Source organism: Mytilus trossulus, chromosome 14 (genome assembly GCF_036588685.1).
Source record: "Mytilus trossulus isolate FHL-02 chromosome 14, PNRI_Mtr1.1.1.hap1, whole genome shotgun sequence".
Taxonomy (NCBI): domain Eukaryota; kingdom Metazoa; phylum Mollusca; class Bivalvia; order Mytilida; family Mytilidae; genus Mytilus; species Mytilus trossulus.
The window spans coordinates 70,407,771-70,425,465 of NC_086386.1; the positions used below are offsets into that span (position 1 = coordinate 70,407,771).

The 17,695-nt window shown below is 32.2% G+C and overlaps 1 protein-coding gene across 2 annotated transcripts in view; it reads right to left on the reverse strand.

Moving 5' to 3' along the window:
* Nucleotides 1-307: 307 nt before the first annotated feature.
* The window catches only part of LOC134697344 (proton-coupled zinc antiporter SLC30A9, mitochondrial-like), a 31,073-nt gene continuing 13,685 nt past the window's right edge, over nt 308-17,695 (reverse strand). Inside the window, exons 9-18 of one of the 2 annotated variants that reach the window (XM_063559554.1) lie at nt 17,423-17,525; nt 15,701-15,756; nt 14,813-14,948; nt 14,274-14,313; nt 13,409-13,480; nt 10,685-10,895; nt 9,265-9,327; nt 6,867-6,993; nt 4,393-4,506; nt 308-2,497 (exon numbers count right to left, since the gene is read on the reverse strand). In XM_063559554.1, coding sequence (XP_063415624.1) covers nt 2,453-2,497; nt 4,393-4,506; nt 6,867-6,993; nt 9,265-9,327; nt 10,685-10,895; nt 13,409-13,480; nt 14,274-14,313; nt 14,813-14,948; nt 15,701-15,756; nt 17,423-17,525 — 967 coding nt within the window. In that variant the 3' untranslated portion in view covers nt 308-2,452. The remainder of the gene's footprint in view (nt 2,498-4,392; nt 4,507-6,866; nt 6,994-9,264; nt 9,328-10,684; nt 10,896-13,408; nt 13,481-14,273; nt 14,314-14,812; nt 14,949-15,700; nt 15,757-17,422; nt 17,526-17,695) is intronic. The other variant, XM_063559553.1, reaches the window with a different exon arrangement.

The window sequence follows — 17,695 nt, forward strand, 5'->3', positions numbered from 1 at the left end:
TGATGTCTTTATACCGATGATAAAATTTAGTAAATGTTTTGACTAGTTTGTGATATCGAAAACCCTGGTGTAATAATTTTTCAGTAATACATAAATTTCTCTCGTTAAAATCTCAAACATTGTTACATACACGAGCGAATCGTACAAGTTGAGATATAAAAACACCGTAAGATGGTGACAAGGGAACGTCACCATCTAAAAACGGATAATTAACGATAGGAAATGAAAAATCTATATTTCATCTTTAAATATGAAAAAATCTCATAACTTATGAACATACAGATATCAGGGATATTTTCTATTAAAAGTGTAAATAGTATGCACTGTAAATTCAGATATTATTGTGATGTTTTTATTATTGCAAAAAAGGTGACAGGGTTATAATCACAATAATCTAAACTCCCATTTCGAAACTTTTTTATAATTAAACAGGATTTTTCTCAATATCCCTAAAAAATAAAATCGCAGTACTGTAAATTCAGAAATTATCAGGAGGTTTATAATAATTGCCAATAATAGGACTTGGTTTGAATACTTAAATTAAACCTCAAGTTCTCATATGTGGTATATATAACAGTATACAGATTTGTGTGAAATCTAAATTATTTATCTAGCATTTTTGTCCTTTTTTCAAACATCTCAATAATAAATATACACAATAATTTCTAAATTTACATAGATAATGGTTTTGATAGCAGATCTATTTCAAAACTTTATATACCCTGGGTAAATTATACCTCCACTCTAAATGTCTTAGGTTTTTTTGTTGCTGTTAGAATGCTGTCTAATTGTTTTCTTCCTCATATATTTTTAAATTCGTAATAAATAAAGGACAAAATTATTCACACATAATATAAAGGATTATTTTCCAAGCACACATTGCACAATGAACATCATTTTGCAAAATCTAACATAAAAACAATGATCTTAATATATATATAAACAAAACATAGGTATATACTGGTAATGACATTCTCAGACATAACATAGTATAAAATACATTTTATAACACACTGACATAACAAATACGCTTCAACATATAAAACTTGCCAGTTATTCTTTAACATACACCATATAATGAAGATTTTTTTTTATTTGTAACAGAAATTACACATGGCTGAGAGGCTGAGAGAGCAAATTATAACCAAACCAAAAAAAGAATCAACTTAAGAAAACTCTTCAAGTTTTTAAAAAGTTGGAAGCTGTGCTACATTAATTTTAGTTTTAACATTTTTCATCACAAGCCTCATCAGGGTTCCTTCTAAGGCGATTCCATGAGTCCTGGAATCATCCTTTTCAAAACTGTTGAGACCAAAGATGCATCAAGATTGAAAATAGTATGTAAAAACTGAACACACATATCATTTTTTAGCAAAAGTTTAAAAGTAATCAAAATCTTTTGTCAGTTCATTGGTTTATTAGGTCATGGAGACTATATAATATTTTTTTTGCAATAGAATATTTTCTTCTTACTGTTAGACTTACCATGGCAAAAATAGACAATGCATTGGACTCCTTAGTGAGAACCCTGCCCTCATAGAGATTTTGGTAGATTGCAGGTATGCCTTGTTGAAAGGAGTAAGTACGATAAGGCCCTAAAATGGACCTCTTTTTTACCTTAAATTTCAAATTAGGATTTAATGACCAATATCACAATGACTCATAGCTAAATACATTGACTATATAGGATATGAGCCTTTTTGTTGAAAATTTACGTTCCTGTGTTCTACTGATGACGTCACAAATAGTACCATTTATTTTTCATGAAAAATCAATAAAAATTGGTAACTTTTGCATTGAATATTGGACAAGAAACATAGAGCAAATACATCGACAAAACAGATCTTTGAACACAATGTTTTTTAATCACATTTTGCATGTTTAACTTGAATATTAAGTTTGTCAACACCTGCGCTCTATGTTTCCTGGTCCTAAATTTGGTTGAAATCCGGCCGATTTGGTCAACTTTCGTCAAAATCTCTTATTTAAAATAAAACTTTGACACAAATAGTTCTATTTACCTTCTCATATGTCTTTAAGACAACTTAAAACATATTTGATCTTTAACCATTCAATTTTATAATCGGGGCCAAATATGGCGCTTACCGAACTTTCTCCTTTGTTTTAACATTGAATGTGGTTTTAACATTGATTGTACTTAAAACTAAACATTTGTCATCTCATCCCTCATGAAGATTTTAAGAAGTTGACTTTATTCTTTAGTAAATTTGGTTTTAATCTTTGTCATGACAGTCAGACACATGATGTTTCACCATAGTGACATATATGAAACATAGATCAGTACAACACATTGTTAATGATATTTGGTTGTGATACCAGACATAAATAAACAGATTGCATAAGTGTGGACACAGATTATTGTCTTATCACTGTTATCAAACTAGGAGAGTAACACAACACTAGTGATGAGATGAGATGTCATTTGCTGTCATCACAAGGCTTCTAGGTCAACATGTCTTATTTCAGGATATTTCGACTGAAAAATAAATAAACATTAATTAAGGCATTCATTAATTTATTACTCATTAAAGTCATAAACATGTATTTATACTTCAAATTTAACCAGATGCTCCACAGGGCGCAGCTTTATTAAACTGCAGAGTTCGAACCCTGAACATTGGGGCAAGTATGGACACAACATTCAAGCTTGATACAGCTCTGAATTTGGATTGTACTTAAATAGTTGACACAACATAGGTTTCTGACACATAATGAATGTGGTCTAAGAACTTAAACTTAAAAACTTTAAATTTTAAATTGGACATTACCTATTATGGTCCAATATCCAAAATCTAAATACATGGTTAGATTCAGCATATCAAAGAACACCAATTATTCATTTTTTGATTGTTTAATTTTGGACCCTTCCTTTTAAGGTCATAAACCTAGTGTTTAAATTTCATAGATTTCTATTTACTTATAATGAAGTTATGGTGTGAAAACCAAGAAAAATGCTTATTTGGGCCCCTTTTATGCCCCTTATTCCTAAACTGTTGGGACCTCAACTCCTAAAATCAATCCCATCCTTCCTTTTGTGTTCATAAACCTTGTGTTTAAATTTCATTGATTTCTATTTACTTATACTAAAGTTATTGTGCAAAAACCAAGAATAATGCTTATTTGGGCCCTTTTTTTGGCTACTCATTCCTAAACTGTTGGGTCCAAACTCCCAAAATCAATCCCAACCTTCCTTTTGGGGTCATAAACCATGTGTTTAAATTTCATAGATTTCTAATTACTTATACTAAAGTTATAGTGCGAAAACTAAATGTCAACGACGACGACGCCAACATGATACCAATATATTATTAATTCATATATTTTAACAAATTTGATTCGTTTAGGGATAGTCACATGTTAAACTATATTTTCGAAGGTAGAGAAAAAACGGCGGATAGCAAAAAGCATATTGCACAGAGCATATTGCACAGTTATTTTTAGAATATTTAAAAAACGATTTACTTGTGACGTCATGTAATGAATTTCAGGATATCGTTAAACGTTTTGAAACAAATGATATCTGTGATCGATTATTTGACGAAAAAATCTTCAAATACATCAGATAACAAACAAACAAAAAAATAAAAATAAATAACAACTAATATGGTGTTATTGTCAAGGAGACAATATGATATCTTTCAAACAACATCAAATGACGATTTTTATTCAAATATGCATAATGGTCTGAAATTAATAATATAACAAATATAGCCTTCGATGAGGTCAATACAGGATATATCGACCCAAAGAAGTATAACGACCTCGGACTTCGTCCTCAGTCAATATACTTCTTTCAGGTCAATATATCCTTGTATCGACCTCATTATAAGGCTATACTTGTATAATACGACCGAATTTTTTTCAATTTTTGTGGTCGTATAAAAATAAACAGGCCACCAACAAACCCCTCTAGTGTTGTTGCAATAGTTCTTCACATGCAAAGTGTGGTACCCCTTTTACATGAGACATCGCATTTAACATCCCCATTTTCTGATTGGATGTTACTGCAAACTTCTAAATCCCTCACAGCCAAACAAACTACCATCTTTGGCCAGGGTTTTACTGTCATTTGGACAAAGACATATGATAACCATATTGCTATTCCAGTCACCCTTATCAAAATCTTCTGGAATGTACTGCTTTTGAATAACTGCCTACCCTTATATCTTATATTAATTTTTTGAAGGCTTTTCTGTATACAGTGACCTTAACTACAAAACCTCTTGTTAGTTAAAAACGTTATGAAAGATTTTTGTGTGTTGTGTTTTAACCCCACTTTTAAGCCCTGCATTTAGGCTATTTTGTGGAGGCCAGTTTTTATTGGTGGAGGCTGTGATGAAAGAGAGATAAATCATAAACTTGATAAAATACCTTTAATAACTTTTCAATTCTATCGATTTCTTCACCAAGGGAATCAATTAACTGTTGTCCATGTTTCAACATGAATTCCTCTGCATCGGTGGACGTTTGTAAATCCTGCATCTCCTAAAAGCAAACACAAGAGAATCATGGTACTTTTGTGTGTTTCTCTGTCCTATATGTTCTCCCATTTATTTGTATTTTAGTCCTGTCATGTAATGTTGTCATTTTAATGTTATATTTAACATTGCGATAAAAGCGGGAGGTCTGGCTAGCCACACAATCAGGTTCAACCTACCATTTTTTTCTTAAAATGTCCTGTACCAAGTCAGTGAATGTCCATTGTTATATTATAGTTAGTTTCTGTGTGTTGTGTTTCTGTTGTGTCATAGTTCTCTTATATATGATGTGTTTCCCTCAGTGTGAGTTTGTAACCCCGGTTTTGTTTTTTTCTCCATAGATTTATGAATTTCAAACAGCGAATACTACTGTTGCCTTTATTCAAATCAAAAACAACAATAACTAGAGGCTCTAAAGAGCCTGTGTCGTTCACCTTGGTATATGTGAATTAAACAAAGGAAGCAGACAGTTCATGACAAAATTGTGTTTAGGTGATTGTGATGTGTTTGTACATCTTACTTTACTGAAAATTCTTGCTGATTACAATTATCTCTGAACTTGTCCGTGTAGTTTCAGTGGAAAATGTTAGTAAAAATTTACAAATTTTATGAAAATTGTTAAAAATTGATTATAAAGGACAACAACTTCTTATGGGGTCAATTGAACATTTTGGTCATTTTGACTTATTTTTTAGTCTTAAATTGCTGTACATTATTGCTGTTTACAGTTTATCTCTATCTATAATAATATTCAAGATAATAACCCAAAACAGCTAAATTTCCTTAAAATTACCAATTTAGGGGCAGCACTCTAACAACGAGTTGTCCCATTCATCTTAAAATTTCAGGGCAGATAGCTCTTGACCAGATAAATTTTTTTACCACTTGTCAGATTTGATCTAAATGCTTTGGTTTTTGAGTTATAAGCCAAAAACTGCATTTTACCCCTATGTTCTATTTTTAGCCATGGCGGCCATCTTGGATGGTTGGCCAGGTAAAAAAACACAAACTTTAAACTAGATACATCAATGATGATTGTGGCCAAGTTTGGATTAATTTGGCCCAGAAATTTCAGAGGAGAGGATGTTTATAAAAGATCATGGATATTTACGAAAAATGGTTAAAAATTGACTTTAAAGGGCAATAACTCCTAAAGGGGTCAACTGACCATTTTGGTCATGCTGACTTATTTGTAAATCTTACTTTGCTGAACATTGTTGCTGTTTACAGTTTATCTCCATCTATAATAATATTCAAGATAATAACCAAAAACAGTAAAATTTCCTTAAAATTACCAATTTAGGGGCAGCAACCCAACAATGGGTTGTCTGATCCATCTGAAAATTTCAGAGCAGATAGATCTTGACCTGATAAAAAATTTTACCCCCTTGTCAGATTTGCTCTAAATGCTTTGGTTTTTGAGTTATAAGCTAAAAACTGCATTTTACCCCTATGTTCTATTTTTAGCCATGGTGGCCATCTTGGATTGTTGGCCGGGTCAAAAAAACACAAACTTTAAACTAGATACACCAATGATGATTGTGGCCAAGTATGGTTTAATTTGGCCCAGTAGTTTCAGAGGAGAAGATTTTTGTAAAAGTTAACGCCAGACGACGGACGCCAAGTGATGAGAAAAGCTCACTTGGCCCTTCGGCCAGGTGAGCTAAAACACCATTCCATATGTTTTTATTTCAAGTGCAAATACCTATTGTACTGTTTATTTGTATTGGCTGTTGCACTTTTTCGTCTTCATTTTGACAAATAAAAAATCTTCTTCTTTAATGATTGTATGGTTTTTTGCTTTATTGCAAAAGGTCATATTTTTGTAAGCTTTTTGAGTTTGGTAAGAAATAAGTTATACTTTGATATCATCTATTTAAATTACAAAATACATGTGTCAAGGAAATATATGTGATACATGTAGTTTAAAGTAAAGTTTATGCAACAGCTTAAACAACATAAGTAGCAGGTTTAAACATTTGACATGTACAGACAAACTTGACCCAAATGTGAGACAGTTATGTAATATTTCAACATAAAAATATACAATCACTATTTAACAAAATTTTCCTTTGATCTTGCTGACTCATAACTTCCTTTCTTAGGGAAGTCAAGTGATATGAATAATTATCGCTAGAAATTAAGGGGCAGACAGTGTTGTCACTGAAATTGACAATGTGGTCCTAGATAAAATAGCAAAAAACAGATTATCATTGTCCATCTCAACTTGATTGCTTTTCTCACTGTCGCTGTACCGGCTCAAGCCAGAAAAACAATCTCATTGAGATGATCAACAATAATCTATAAATATATCATATTCTTAAAATAAAAATCAGTTTCCAAAAGCTGTTTATATATTGTTCTTACTTTTAACAACTGCTCCATATCTAACTTATACAGGTATGCTCTGGCTATTTCCCTCCCATCAAAATCTACCTCAGCCTTGAACTTCCACTGACCACCCATCTCTGTGGCTTTCACGTCATGTAAAGATCTAAAATAACAAAACTTCATGTTATATGAACTTCCATTGACCACCCATCTCTGTGGCTTTCACGTCATGTAAAGATCTAAAATAATAAAACTTCATGTTATATGAACTTCCATTGACCACCCATCTCTGTGGCTTTCACGTCATGTAAAGATCTAAAATAACAAAACTTCATGTTATATGAACTTCCATTGACCACCCATCTCTGTGGCTTTCACGTCATGTAAAGATCTAAAATAATAAAACTTCATGTTATATGAACTTCCATTGACCACCCATCTCTGTGGCTTTCACATCATGTAAAGATCTAAAATAATAAAACTTCATGTTATATGAACTTCCATTGACCACCCATCTCTGTGGCTTTCACGTCATGTAAAGATCTAAAATAATAAAACTTCATGTTATATGAACTTCCATTGACCACCCATCTCTGTGGCTTTCACGTCATGTAAAGATCTAAAATAACAAAACTTCATGTTATATGAACTTACACTGACCACCCATCTCTGTGGCTTTCACGTCATGTAAAGATCTAAAATAACAAAACTTCATGTTATATGAACTTCCATTGACCACCCATCTCTGTGGCTTTCACGTCATGTAAAGATCTAAAATAACAAAACTTCATGTTATATGAACTTCCATTGACCACCCATCTCTGTGGCTTTCACGTCATGTAAAGATCTAAAATAACAAAACTTCATGTTATATGAACTTCCATTGACCACCCATCTCTGTGGCTTTCACGTCATGTAAAGATCTAAAATAATAAAACTTCATGTTATATGAACTTCCATTGACCACCCATCTCTGTGGCTTTCACGTCATGTAAAGATCTAAAATAACAAAACTTCATGTTATATGAACTTCCATTGACCACCCATCTCTGTGGCTTTCACGTCTTGTAAAGATCTAAAATAACAAAACTTCATGTTATATGAACTTCCATTGACCACCCATCTCTGTGGCTTTCACGTCATGTAAAGATCTAAAATAACAAAACTTCATGTTATATGAACTTCCATTGACCACCCATCTCTGTGGCTTTCACGTCATGTAAAGATCTAAAATAATAAAACTTCATGTTATATGAACTTCCATTGACCACCCATCTCTGTGGCTTTCACGTCATGTAAAGATCTAAAATAACAAAACTTCATGTTATATGAACTTCCATTGACCACCCATCTCTGTGGCTTTCACGTCATGTAAAGATCTAAAATAACAAAACTTCATGTTATATGAACTTCAATTGACCACCCATCTCTGTGGCTTTCACGTCATGTAAAGATCTAAAATAACAAAACTTCATGTTATATGAACTTCCATTGACCACCCATCTCTGTGGCTTTCACGTCATGTAAAGATCTAAAATAACAAAACTTCATGTTATATGAACTTCCACTGACCACCCATCTCTGTGGCTTTCACGTAATGTAAAGATCTAAAATAACAAAACTTCATGTTATATGAACTTCCATTAACCACCCATCTCTGTGGCTTTCACGTCATGTAAAGATCTAAAATAATAAAACTTCATGTTATATGAACTTCCACTGACCACCCATCTCTGTGGCTTTCACGTCATGTAAAGATCTAAAATAACAAAACTTCATGTTATATGAACTTCCACTGACCACCCATCTCTGTGGCTTTCACGTCATGTAAAGATCTAAAATAACAAAACTTCATGTTATATGAACTTCCACTGACCACCCATCTCTGTGGCTTTCACGTAATGTAAAGATCTAAAACAATAAAACCTCATGTTATATTTTAGAAAGTCTTCAATTTTGATATACTTTAACTTCGTGTTTTACTCTTTCCATTCCTCTTCTCGACTATTTTATTTCTTGATTTTTTTATTTACTTGATGTGGTTTAATAAGGAATGATCCAAGTTTTACATATTCAAAATGATTTTTCATATTCACCTTATTTTTCTGCTTTTGCCAGTCAAGAAATTAAAATAAGGTGGTACCTAATACTACAGGGAGATAACTCTGTAAAATCAGCTAAACGTTTTAATCACATTATATTGTTAAGCAAATATTAAGTTTCTCAATGATCAAAAGTAGTGTATGTCAAACAGCTATATATTTTTCCAGTGAAATCTTTTTCAAGAGTGATTGGTTAAAGTTTTTTGAAATTTTTATATTCTTTTCAAACTTCATCAAAAACAACCTTTATAGCCATAAGTAAAACCTAAAGCTGTACAGAAGGATGAACTAACGGACCAAAAAACATATAAAAATATCTTCCTAATGTCTACCTTATCATTCTGTCCTGCTCCAGATCTTTACTTATCTCATCTTTCTTTTCTAATGGTATAGATCTACAAAAATAAAATGTGTGTCATATAAAAAAGATCTAGAGGAACAGTTGTATGTCTGATCAAAGCATTGTTAAGTAAGAGTTTATCAATTTGATTCCCTTCCAGACAGACATTTTGATGAAACTAGTACAGCATTATCTATATCAAACTATGCCCAAATATTCTGAAGTCTTAATGCTAAAAAATCAAACTAAAAAAGTTATCTTTTGCTTTGAATTTGTTTCATAGACTCAAATGAATATCCTTGTAAATTGTTTTAGGATTGACATATCATTTATCTGTTTACCAACATTTTTTTTCACTTACTGTAAATTTAGAAATTAGTGTGATGTTTTAATACTAGTATTGAGAAAAATGGTCATGATCACAATAATATATATTGGAAGTTTTTTCATATGAATTAAAAAGGATTTTTCTCAATAATTTAAAATCACATCTAAGTCTTAAATGACAAAATGGCATAGTAAATGCAAGCAATAATTTTTGAATTTACAGTAATTATACCACTAAATAAGAAAATCCAGGTGCTCTGCAGGGTGCAGGTTTATACAACTGCAGAGGTCAAACCCTGAACAGTTGGGGCAAGTATGGACAAAACATTTAAGCTTGATACAGCTCTGAATTTGGATTGTGATCAAATTTTTGACATTGTATAGGTTTCTTACACAAAACAAATGTGAAGATCTTACAAATCAATTAAACATTTCTTCTTCAAACTTTTAAAAAATTTGAAATTTGAGAAATTTGAAAAAATCCCATTGAAAACTACTACCACCCCACTTTTTTCAATTAGTCAATAACCTGAATTTCCTTATACATAACTAACAAGTAGTATAAGGGAGGTAAATCTGAACATACTCAACATTGTATGTTAAATATTTATGAATTACCTCCCTTACACTGCTTTTAAGTTGTTTTAATTGTTCATTGACTAGAAAACCCTACTTTTTCCTCCTATTTTGCCCCTAATTCCAAAATATTTTGAACCATAACACCCCAAAGTCAATACTAACTATCCCTCTATGGTATGGAAACTTGTGGTATAATTTCAGTGAGATTCCTACCCTTAAACACAAGTTATTGCTTGAAAACTAAAAAAATGCTTATTTTAGGCCCCTTTTTTGCCCCTAATTCCAAAACTAACCCCCAAAATCTCTCCCAAATTTCCTTTAGTGGTATTTAACCTTCTGGTAAAAATTTGACAAGACCCATTCAATAAAACTAAAGTTAGTGTCTGGAAACTAAACTCTTCTTCGAACGACGATGATGAAAACATGAAAGCATTATTCGATGCAAATTTTTTCTTTGTGGACAAATAAAAACAACATATTAATTTTCATTTTCCATTAGTTCTCACCTTATCAATAATGCCGCTGAGTTAGTTTTTATAATAACACCTGCTACTGCTGCCAGTAATCCTCCTATTACTATTGATCCTACAGAATCATAGAGTGGGTTACCAGTATACCATGTTAAACCAATACAACCTGATGCTATCACAACCCCTGAAACTGCAGCTAAGTCTTCTAATAACACTACTGTTGTATTAGGATCATATCCACGCCAAACTGAAATTAATAAATCAAAGTTAAGGCAATTTTAGGGTATTTTGAGGCGCCAGTATTTATTGGTGGAGGAAGCCATAGTGCCTGGAGAAAACCACCGACCTTCGATAGGAAAACTTACAATCCTAGTCAATTGAGATTGAAGAATAGTGCAACTGCACCAGTGAGATTTGATCTCACAACCTCAGTGTTGACTGGCCAGTGATTACAGTAGTAACTACTTAGACCTGTGGCGGATCCAGGAATTTTCATAAGTGGGGGCCCACTGACTGACCTAAGCGGGGGCAGTCACTATATAAGCAAACAATTTTTTCCCAAAAAGAGGGCTCCCTGGCCCCCTGCCCCCCTAAATCTGCCTCTGTAGACTACTCAGTCACTAAGGCCTTTCCATAGATGTAATTCCTTTACTAGTTTACAAGCTCCTTTATATATCAGTGCTTAGTCAAGTGTCAATTCATGGGTACTTAAAACTAAATAAAATATAACCAGATGCTTCGCAGGGCGTAGCTTTATACGACCGCAGAGGTTGAACCCTGAACAGTTGGGGCAAGTATGGACACAACATTCAAGCTGGATTCAGCTCTTAATTTGGATTGTGATTAAATAGTTGACACAGCATAGGTTTCTGACACAGAATGAATGTGTTCTAATGAACTTAAAATTTTTGTTTTCTCTTAGAGAAATTCACTATGCTGTTCAATATTAATCCTCTCAAAAAATGTTTGAAGAAATTTCTTTTTATTTATGAAATTTCAAATGAGAAAAATTGAACCCAATTTTTTAATCACATCCCCCTTTCCCTTATTCCAAAACTAATCTCAATTAAAATATTCTAATGGAGTTTGCAACAATAACTACTCATTTAAATACATCATAAAATATTAAGATGTAAAAAAACTGCTTGTTATCACTGAATGGTAAAGATTATTTAAATTTATCAGTTGGTAGTAAAAAGTGAATATACATTGTATATTGTATATAACAAAGATTCAAGTTGATTCTGGACAAAGAAAGATAACTCCAATTAAAAAAAACTCTTGCAATAAGATATTTCTTGCTTACTATTTTGGACAAAGAAAGATAACTCTAATTAAAAAAAAAATTTGCTATTTCACAACATTGTGAAATTAGATATTTCTTGCCATTGCACAATACTGTGCAATTGAAAAGACTTGCTATTGCACAATACTTAATATAATAATTTTAGATCCTGATTTGGACCAACTTGAAAACTGGGCCCATAATCAAAAATCTAAGTACATGTTTAGATTCAGCATATCAAAGAGGCCCAAGAATTTAATTTTTGTTAAAATCAAACTTAGTTTAATTTTGGACCCTTTGGACCTTAATGTAGGCCAATTTGAAAACGGGACCAAAAATGAAGTATCTACATACACAGTTAGATTTGGCATATCAAAGAACCCCATTTATTCAATTTTTGATGAAATCAAAAAAGTTTAATTTTGGACCCAGATTTGGACCAACTTGAAAACTGGGCCAATAATCAAGAATCTAAGTACATTTTTAGATTCAACATATCAAAGAACCCAACCGATTCATTTTTTGTCAAAATCAAACTAAGTTTAATTTTGGACCCTTTGGACCTTAATGTAGACCAATTTGAAAACATGACCAAAAGTTAAGAATCTACATACACAGTTAGATTCGGCATATCAAAGAACCCCAATTATTCAATTTTGATGAAATCAAACAAAAATTAATTTTGGACCCTTAAGGCCCCTTTTTCCTAAACTGTTGGGACCAAAACTCCTAAAATCAATACCAACCTTCCTTTTATGGTCATTAACCTTGTGTTTAAATTTCATAGATTTCTATTAACTTATACTAACGTTATGGTGCGAAAACCAAGAAAAATGCTTATTTGGGTCACTTTTTGGCCCCTTATTCCTAAACTGTTGCGACCTAAACTCCCAAAATCAATACCAATCTTCCTTTTGTGGTCATAAACATTGTATTTAAATTTCATTGATTTCTATTTACTTAAACTAAAGTTATTGTGCAAAAACCAAGAATAATGCTTATTTGGGCCCTTTTTTGGCCCCTAATTCCTAAACTGTTGAAACTAAAACTCCCAAAATCTATCCCAACCTTTCTTTTGTGGTCATCAACCTTGTGTCAAAATTTCATAGATTTCTATTAACTTAAACTAAAGTTATAGTGCGAAAACCAAAAAAATGCTTATTTGGGCCCTTTTTGGCCCCTAATTCCTAAAATGTTGGGACCAAAACTCCCAAAATCAATACCAACCTTCCTTTTATGGTCATAAACCTTGTGTTAAAATTTCATAGATTTCTATTCACTTTTACTAAAGTTAGAGTGCGAAAACTAAAAGTATTCGGACGACGACGACGACGCCAACGTGATAGCAATATACGACGAAAATTTTTTCAAAATTTGCGGTCGTATAAAAATTCATTGTCAGTGAACTAGTCACTTTTTCAGTCAATAAACTCAGGAAAAATGTCTTTAATGCTATAAACATGAAAAGTAATTACCATATTTCCAAAACTGAATTCCTTGTTTTTGTGCACTTTTTCTTGTTTGTGAAGCAGCTAAATACAGGGTAGCTAAAAATAAATTATAAAACTCATTATCAAATTAGCAGATAAGCATTGTGGTAATAAAACAAATGTTTTTTTCTATTGTTTATTATGTGGGTATAAATCTGGAGACAAAACGCTGACAACACGAAAACCAATTCTGATTGGCTAATTATCAATTATCATACATTATCTTTTTCATGAGATATTTAAAACCTAAATCAATTTTTTTCAGATCTTCATCTTTTTTCGTTATTTAATGCTTTTTTCATGATCAGGAAAGTTTAATTGGGACAAGCAGTTAAACTTATGTTATTCATAACTGAATCATGAGCAGTTGATTTGATTTTTGATTTTTTTTTAGTTATAATTCCCCTTTTAAGCACCGCTTTTGGGCTATTTCTTAGAGGCCAGTTTTTATTGGTAGGGGAAGCCGGAGGCCTAAAGAAAACTGACAATCGTAGTCAATTAAGATTGGAGTCAAGTCCGCTGCATGAGCAGAGTTCAAACTCACAACCTCAGGGTTGACTGGCTAGTGATTACAGTAGTAACTACTGAGACAACATGGCTACCAAGACCCCTAGTTGGCAGCTGTTATTGATTCAGTACTATTCATAGGGTATAAATTTTCATGGATTTCGTGGTAATGTGTAAACCCCAAATTTGAATATTTTACAAAGTACACTTTTTCTATAGGTTTGCATGAAGATTTTGACCAAAACAAGGAAAACAAATAGTATCCATGAAAATAAATTTTCAGAATCCATAAAAATTAGTATCCACTCAAATATCTCAATCCACAATATAGTGAAATACCTACCTCCTTCTGATACTAAACTACCAACTAGAGTACCAAGTGCCTGAAAATAATGTATAAATGGTTAAATATTTCATTTATTGATTAATGCTTTCTGAGGGGGGATCATTTAAGTGAAAAAAGATGGAGGTGTTATTTCAGGTCTAATTTCTGTTCCCTAATTTTAAGATTATCATTTTAAAAATAGTAACTTGTGTAAGAACAACCTGGTGGCATATCTCATTCTGTAGGACACATTACTGTAAACCAACAAATTTTTCGCGAATTTTGCAAATATAAATTGTATTAAAAAACTTAAAAGTTGGATCCTTCATTACCTAATTACTTCTAGTGGATCTGAATAACTGGAATTAAATTGCCGCAAAGTGGATAAGACAGGGCTAAACACAAATTAAAGTTGGTTTACAGTATCAAGCCCACTTGGAGAAAGCAGGAGTAAGATGTTGGTGTTCATCAGGCATTTTACCTTCAGACTCAGGGGAACACATCTAGACAACAGATTTCACAAAAAAAATATGTCATTCTTATATATATATACTAACCCATATATTTAATCCCATTTCTTGTGGATGAAGGAGTCCTTGGATACCATGATAAACAGAAAATCCAGTACCTATACAGAAAATTCCTACTCCACTGATCAGAGAGGACACATGTCGGAGGTTAGAATACCCATATCTACAAAAGAACGTGTGATCAAACTCTTGAAATATTTTTTAATGACCACATCCTTTAAAATAAAGCAATAAAATTAAGTGAGTATTATAAAAGAAGTTTACATTTTTTAAAATACATATAATTAAGTTGTGGAATTTTAAATGTTTAGATGGAACTTGAAGATAGTTTTTTTTTTAGATTGAAATTACATGAATTATGGGTTACATTCTCTAAAATTGAATGCAGATTGTAACTGTCTATAGTATATATTTCATTGCTGCAATCAGTGTTGAGTGTAATATTAACTGCAAAATGAAAATTTATTTATAAGAAAAATACAGAAAAAAAATCGAAATTTTTTATCTTTTGACTTGAGATCATTTTGATCATTTAAACGTTTCTGACCACCTTTCCTGAAATTCCATGAAAGTTTAACAAAGTTTAATGACTTAATTACTTTATCCAAAGACTGAACCTAACCATTGACAATGCTGATGGATGTTGCAAGCTAAAAAATATCATAGCAGACATCAAGAAAACATTTTATACTTTCTATTTCTGTAATAGCTTACTTATTTCCAGAACAGTTTACATTAAAACATGGGGTATTATTGTTAATGAGATAAACAATCATTATAGCCTAAATAATGTGGAAATTAAGAAGTGAAGGCACAGTATGACCTTACCTTCAACAATGAGCAGAAAAACATGCATTCCCATTTAATGAATAAAAGAAGAATCCATGGAACTTAATTGGTAATTTAAAAACTTACGGATGATCAGAATCTGGCTTTTTAAATGACTGGTACAGTCCTATACCAAGAATTATCTGTGTAAATACATTAAACATTCAGTCACAAGCTTAACGGTATCATGAAAAAAAATATGAATGTCGGCTACATTCACATATCATGCTCCGAATTAAGGAATGACTGTAATATTTTTCTATCTATGGAAAATATAACCTCAAAATTTTTTGTTCAGTCATTCCTCATAATTTAATTCTTATTATTAATAAATCAATTTTTAAGGAGTAAAGCATGAAAAAAATAATTGATGACATCACAATCACTTGACATAATTATGTCTATGAGATAACAACAAAACTTTCAGCCAATTAGAAGATGTGTTACATCCAAAATTAAATTAAAATGTCTTATTTCAATTTGTCAATACAAAGATCTGTCACTCATTTTTCTTATATGCTTGCATAAGGTTTTATTTCTTTCCAATGCAGCTCATTTGAAGTCTTTTGTTGCTATTTGTGGTTTCTGTCGAGCCTGCAACTTTTGTTGCAGAAAGTTCGACATAGGGAAAGTGATCCGGCGGCAGCGGCGGCGGCGGAGGCAGAGGCGGTGTTAGCTCACTTCTTAAAAGCTTTATATTTTAGAAGGTGGAAGACCTGGATGCTTCATACTTTGTATATAGATGCCTCATGTTATGAAGTTTCCGTCAGTCACATGTCCATTGTCCTTGACCTCATTTTTATGGTTCAGTGACCACTTGAAAAAAAAGTTAAGATTTTTTGTAATGTTGAATTCTCTCTTATTATAAGTATAAGGATTACTAAATTTAGTATGTGCGTACCTTGCAAGGTCCTCATGCCCGTCAGACAGTTTTCACTTGACCTCGACCTCATTTCATGGCTCAGTGAACAAGGTTAAGTTTTGGAGGTCAAGTCCATATCTCAGATACTATAAGCAATAGGGCTAGTATATTCGGTGTATGGAAGGACTGTAAGGAGTACATGTCCAACTGGCAAGTGTTATCTGACCTTGACCTCATTTTTATGCTTCAGTGGTTATAGTTAAGTTTTTGTGTTTTGGTCTGTTTTTCTCATATTTTATGCAATAGGTCTACTATATTTGTTGTATGGAATGATTGTAAGGTGAACATGTCTAGCGGACAGATGTCATCTGACCTTGACCTCATTTTCATGGTTCAGTGGTCAAAGTTAAGTTTTTCAGTCTTGGTCTTTTTATCTGATACTCAATGCCATAGGTCAACTATATTAAGTGTACGGAAATATTTTATGATCTATATATTAGTCACGCAGGTTTTATTTGACCTTGACCTTATTTTTATGGTTCATTGCTCAGTAATAAGTTTTTGTGTTTTGGTCTATTTTTCTTAAACTATTAGTATTAGGTCAACTATATTTGTTTGATGGATGCATTGTTTGCTGTACATGTCAGCCTGGCATGGTTCATCTGACCTTGACCTCATTTTCATGGTTCATTGGTCTTTGTTCAGTTATTTTGGTTAATGTAATTTTTATGTACAGTTGAATAAACCTTTATACTGAGGACAATCAAAATAATATCAATGATTAGTATAGAAGGCGAGACATTTCAGTGTGTGCACTCTTGTTCTTTTAGCCATTGTTTTGTCTGTAGTTCTTCACCCCCCTTTTTTTTTACAATACATACTCCAATGAACGAGATTAACTGTGAAAAGAATCTCCCATTACAACTCAGTGTCTAAATCACACTAACCTGATTAAGAGTGTCGGCAGCTGAATGAATCATTTCAGAAAACATACTGTATGACCCTGTGAAAGCCCACGCAAAGCCTTTAATTATCACATTGAAAAAATTTCTGAAAAAGAAAACAACAACTATCATTCACACAAAATGGATAATGTGTTTATAGATTATTGGTATGACGAAAGTAAGAAAAGCAAATGAGTTGAGATGATCATTGATAATCTGCTTATCGCTTTTTTACCTATAAAGACTTTATTAATTACCTTGACAATGACACTTTCC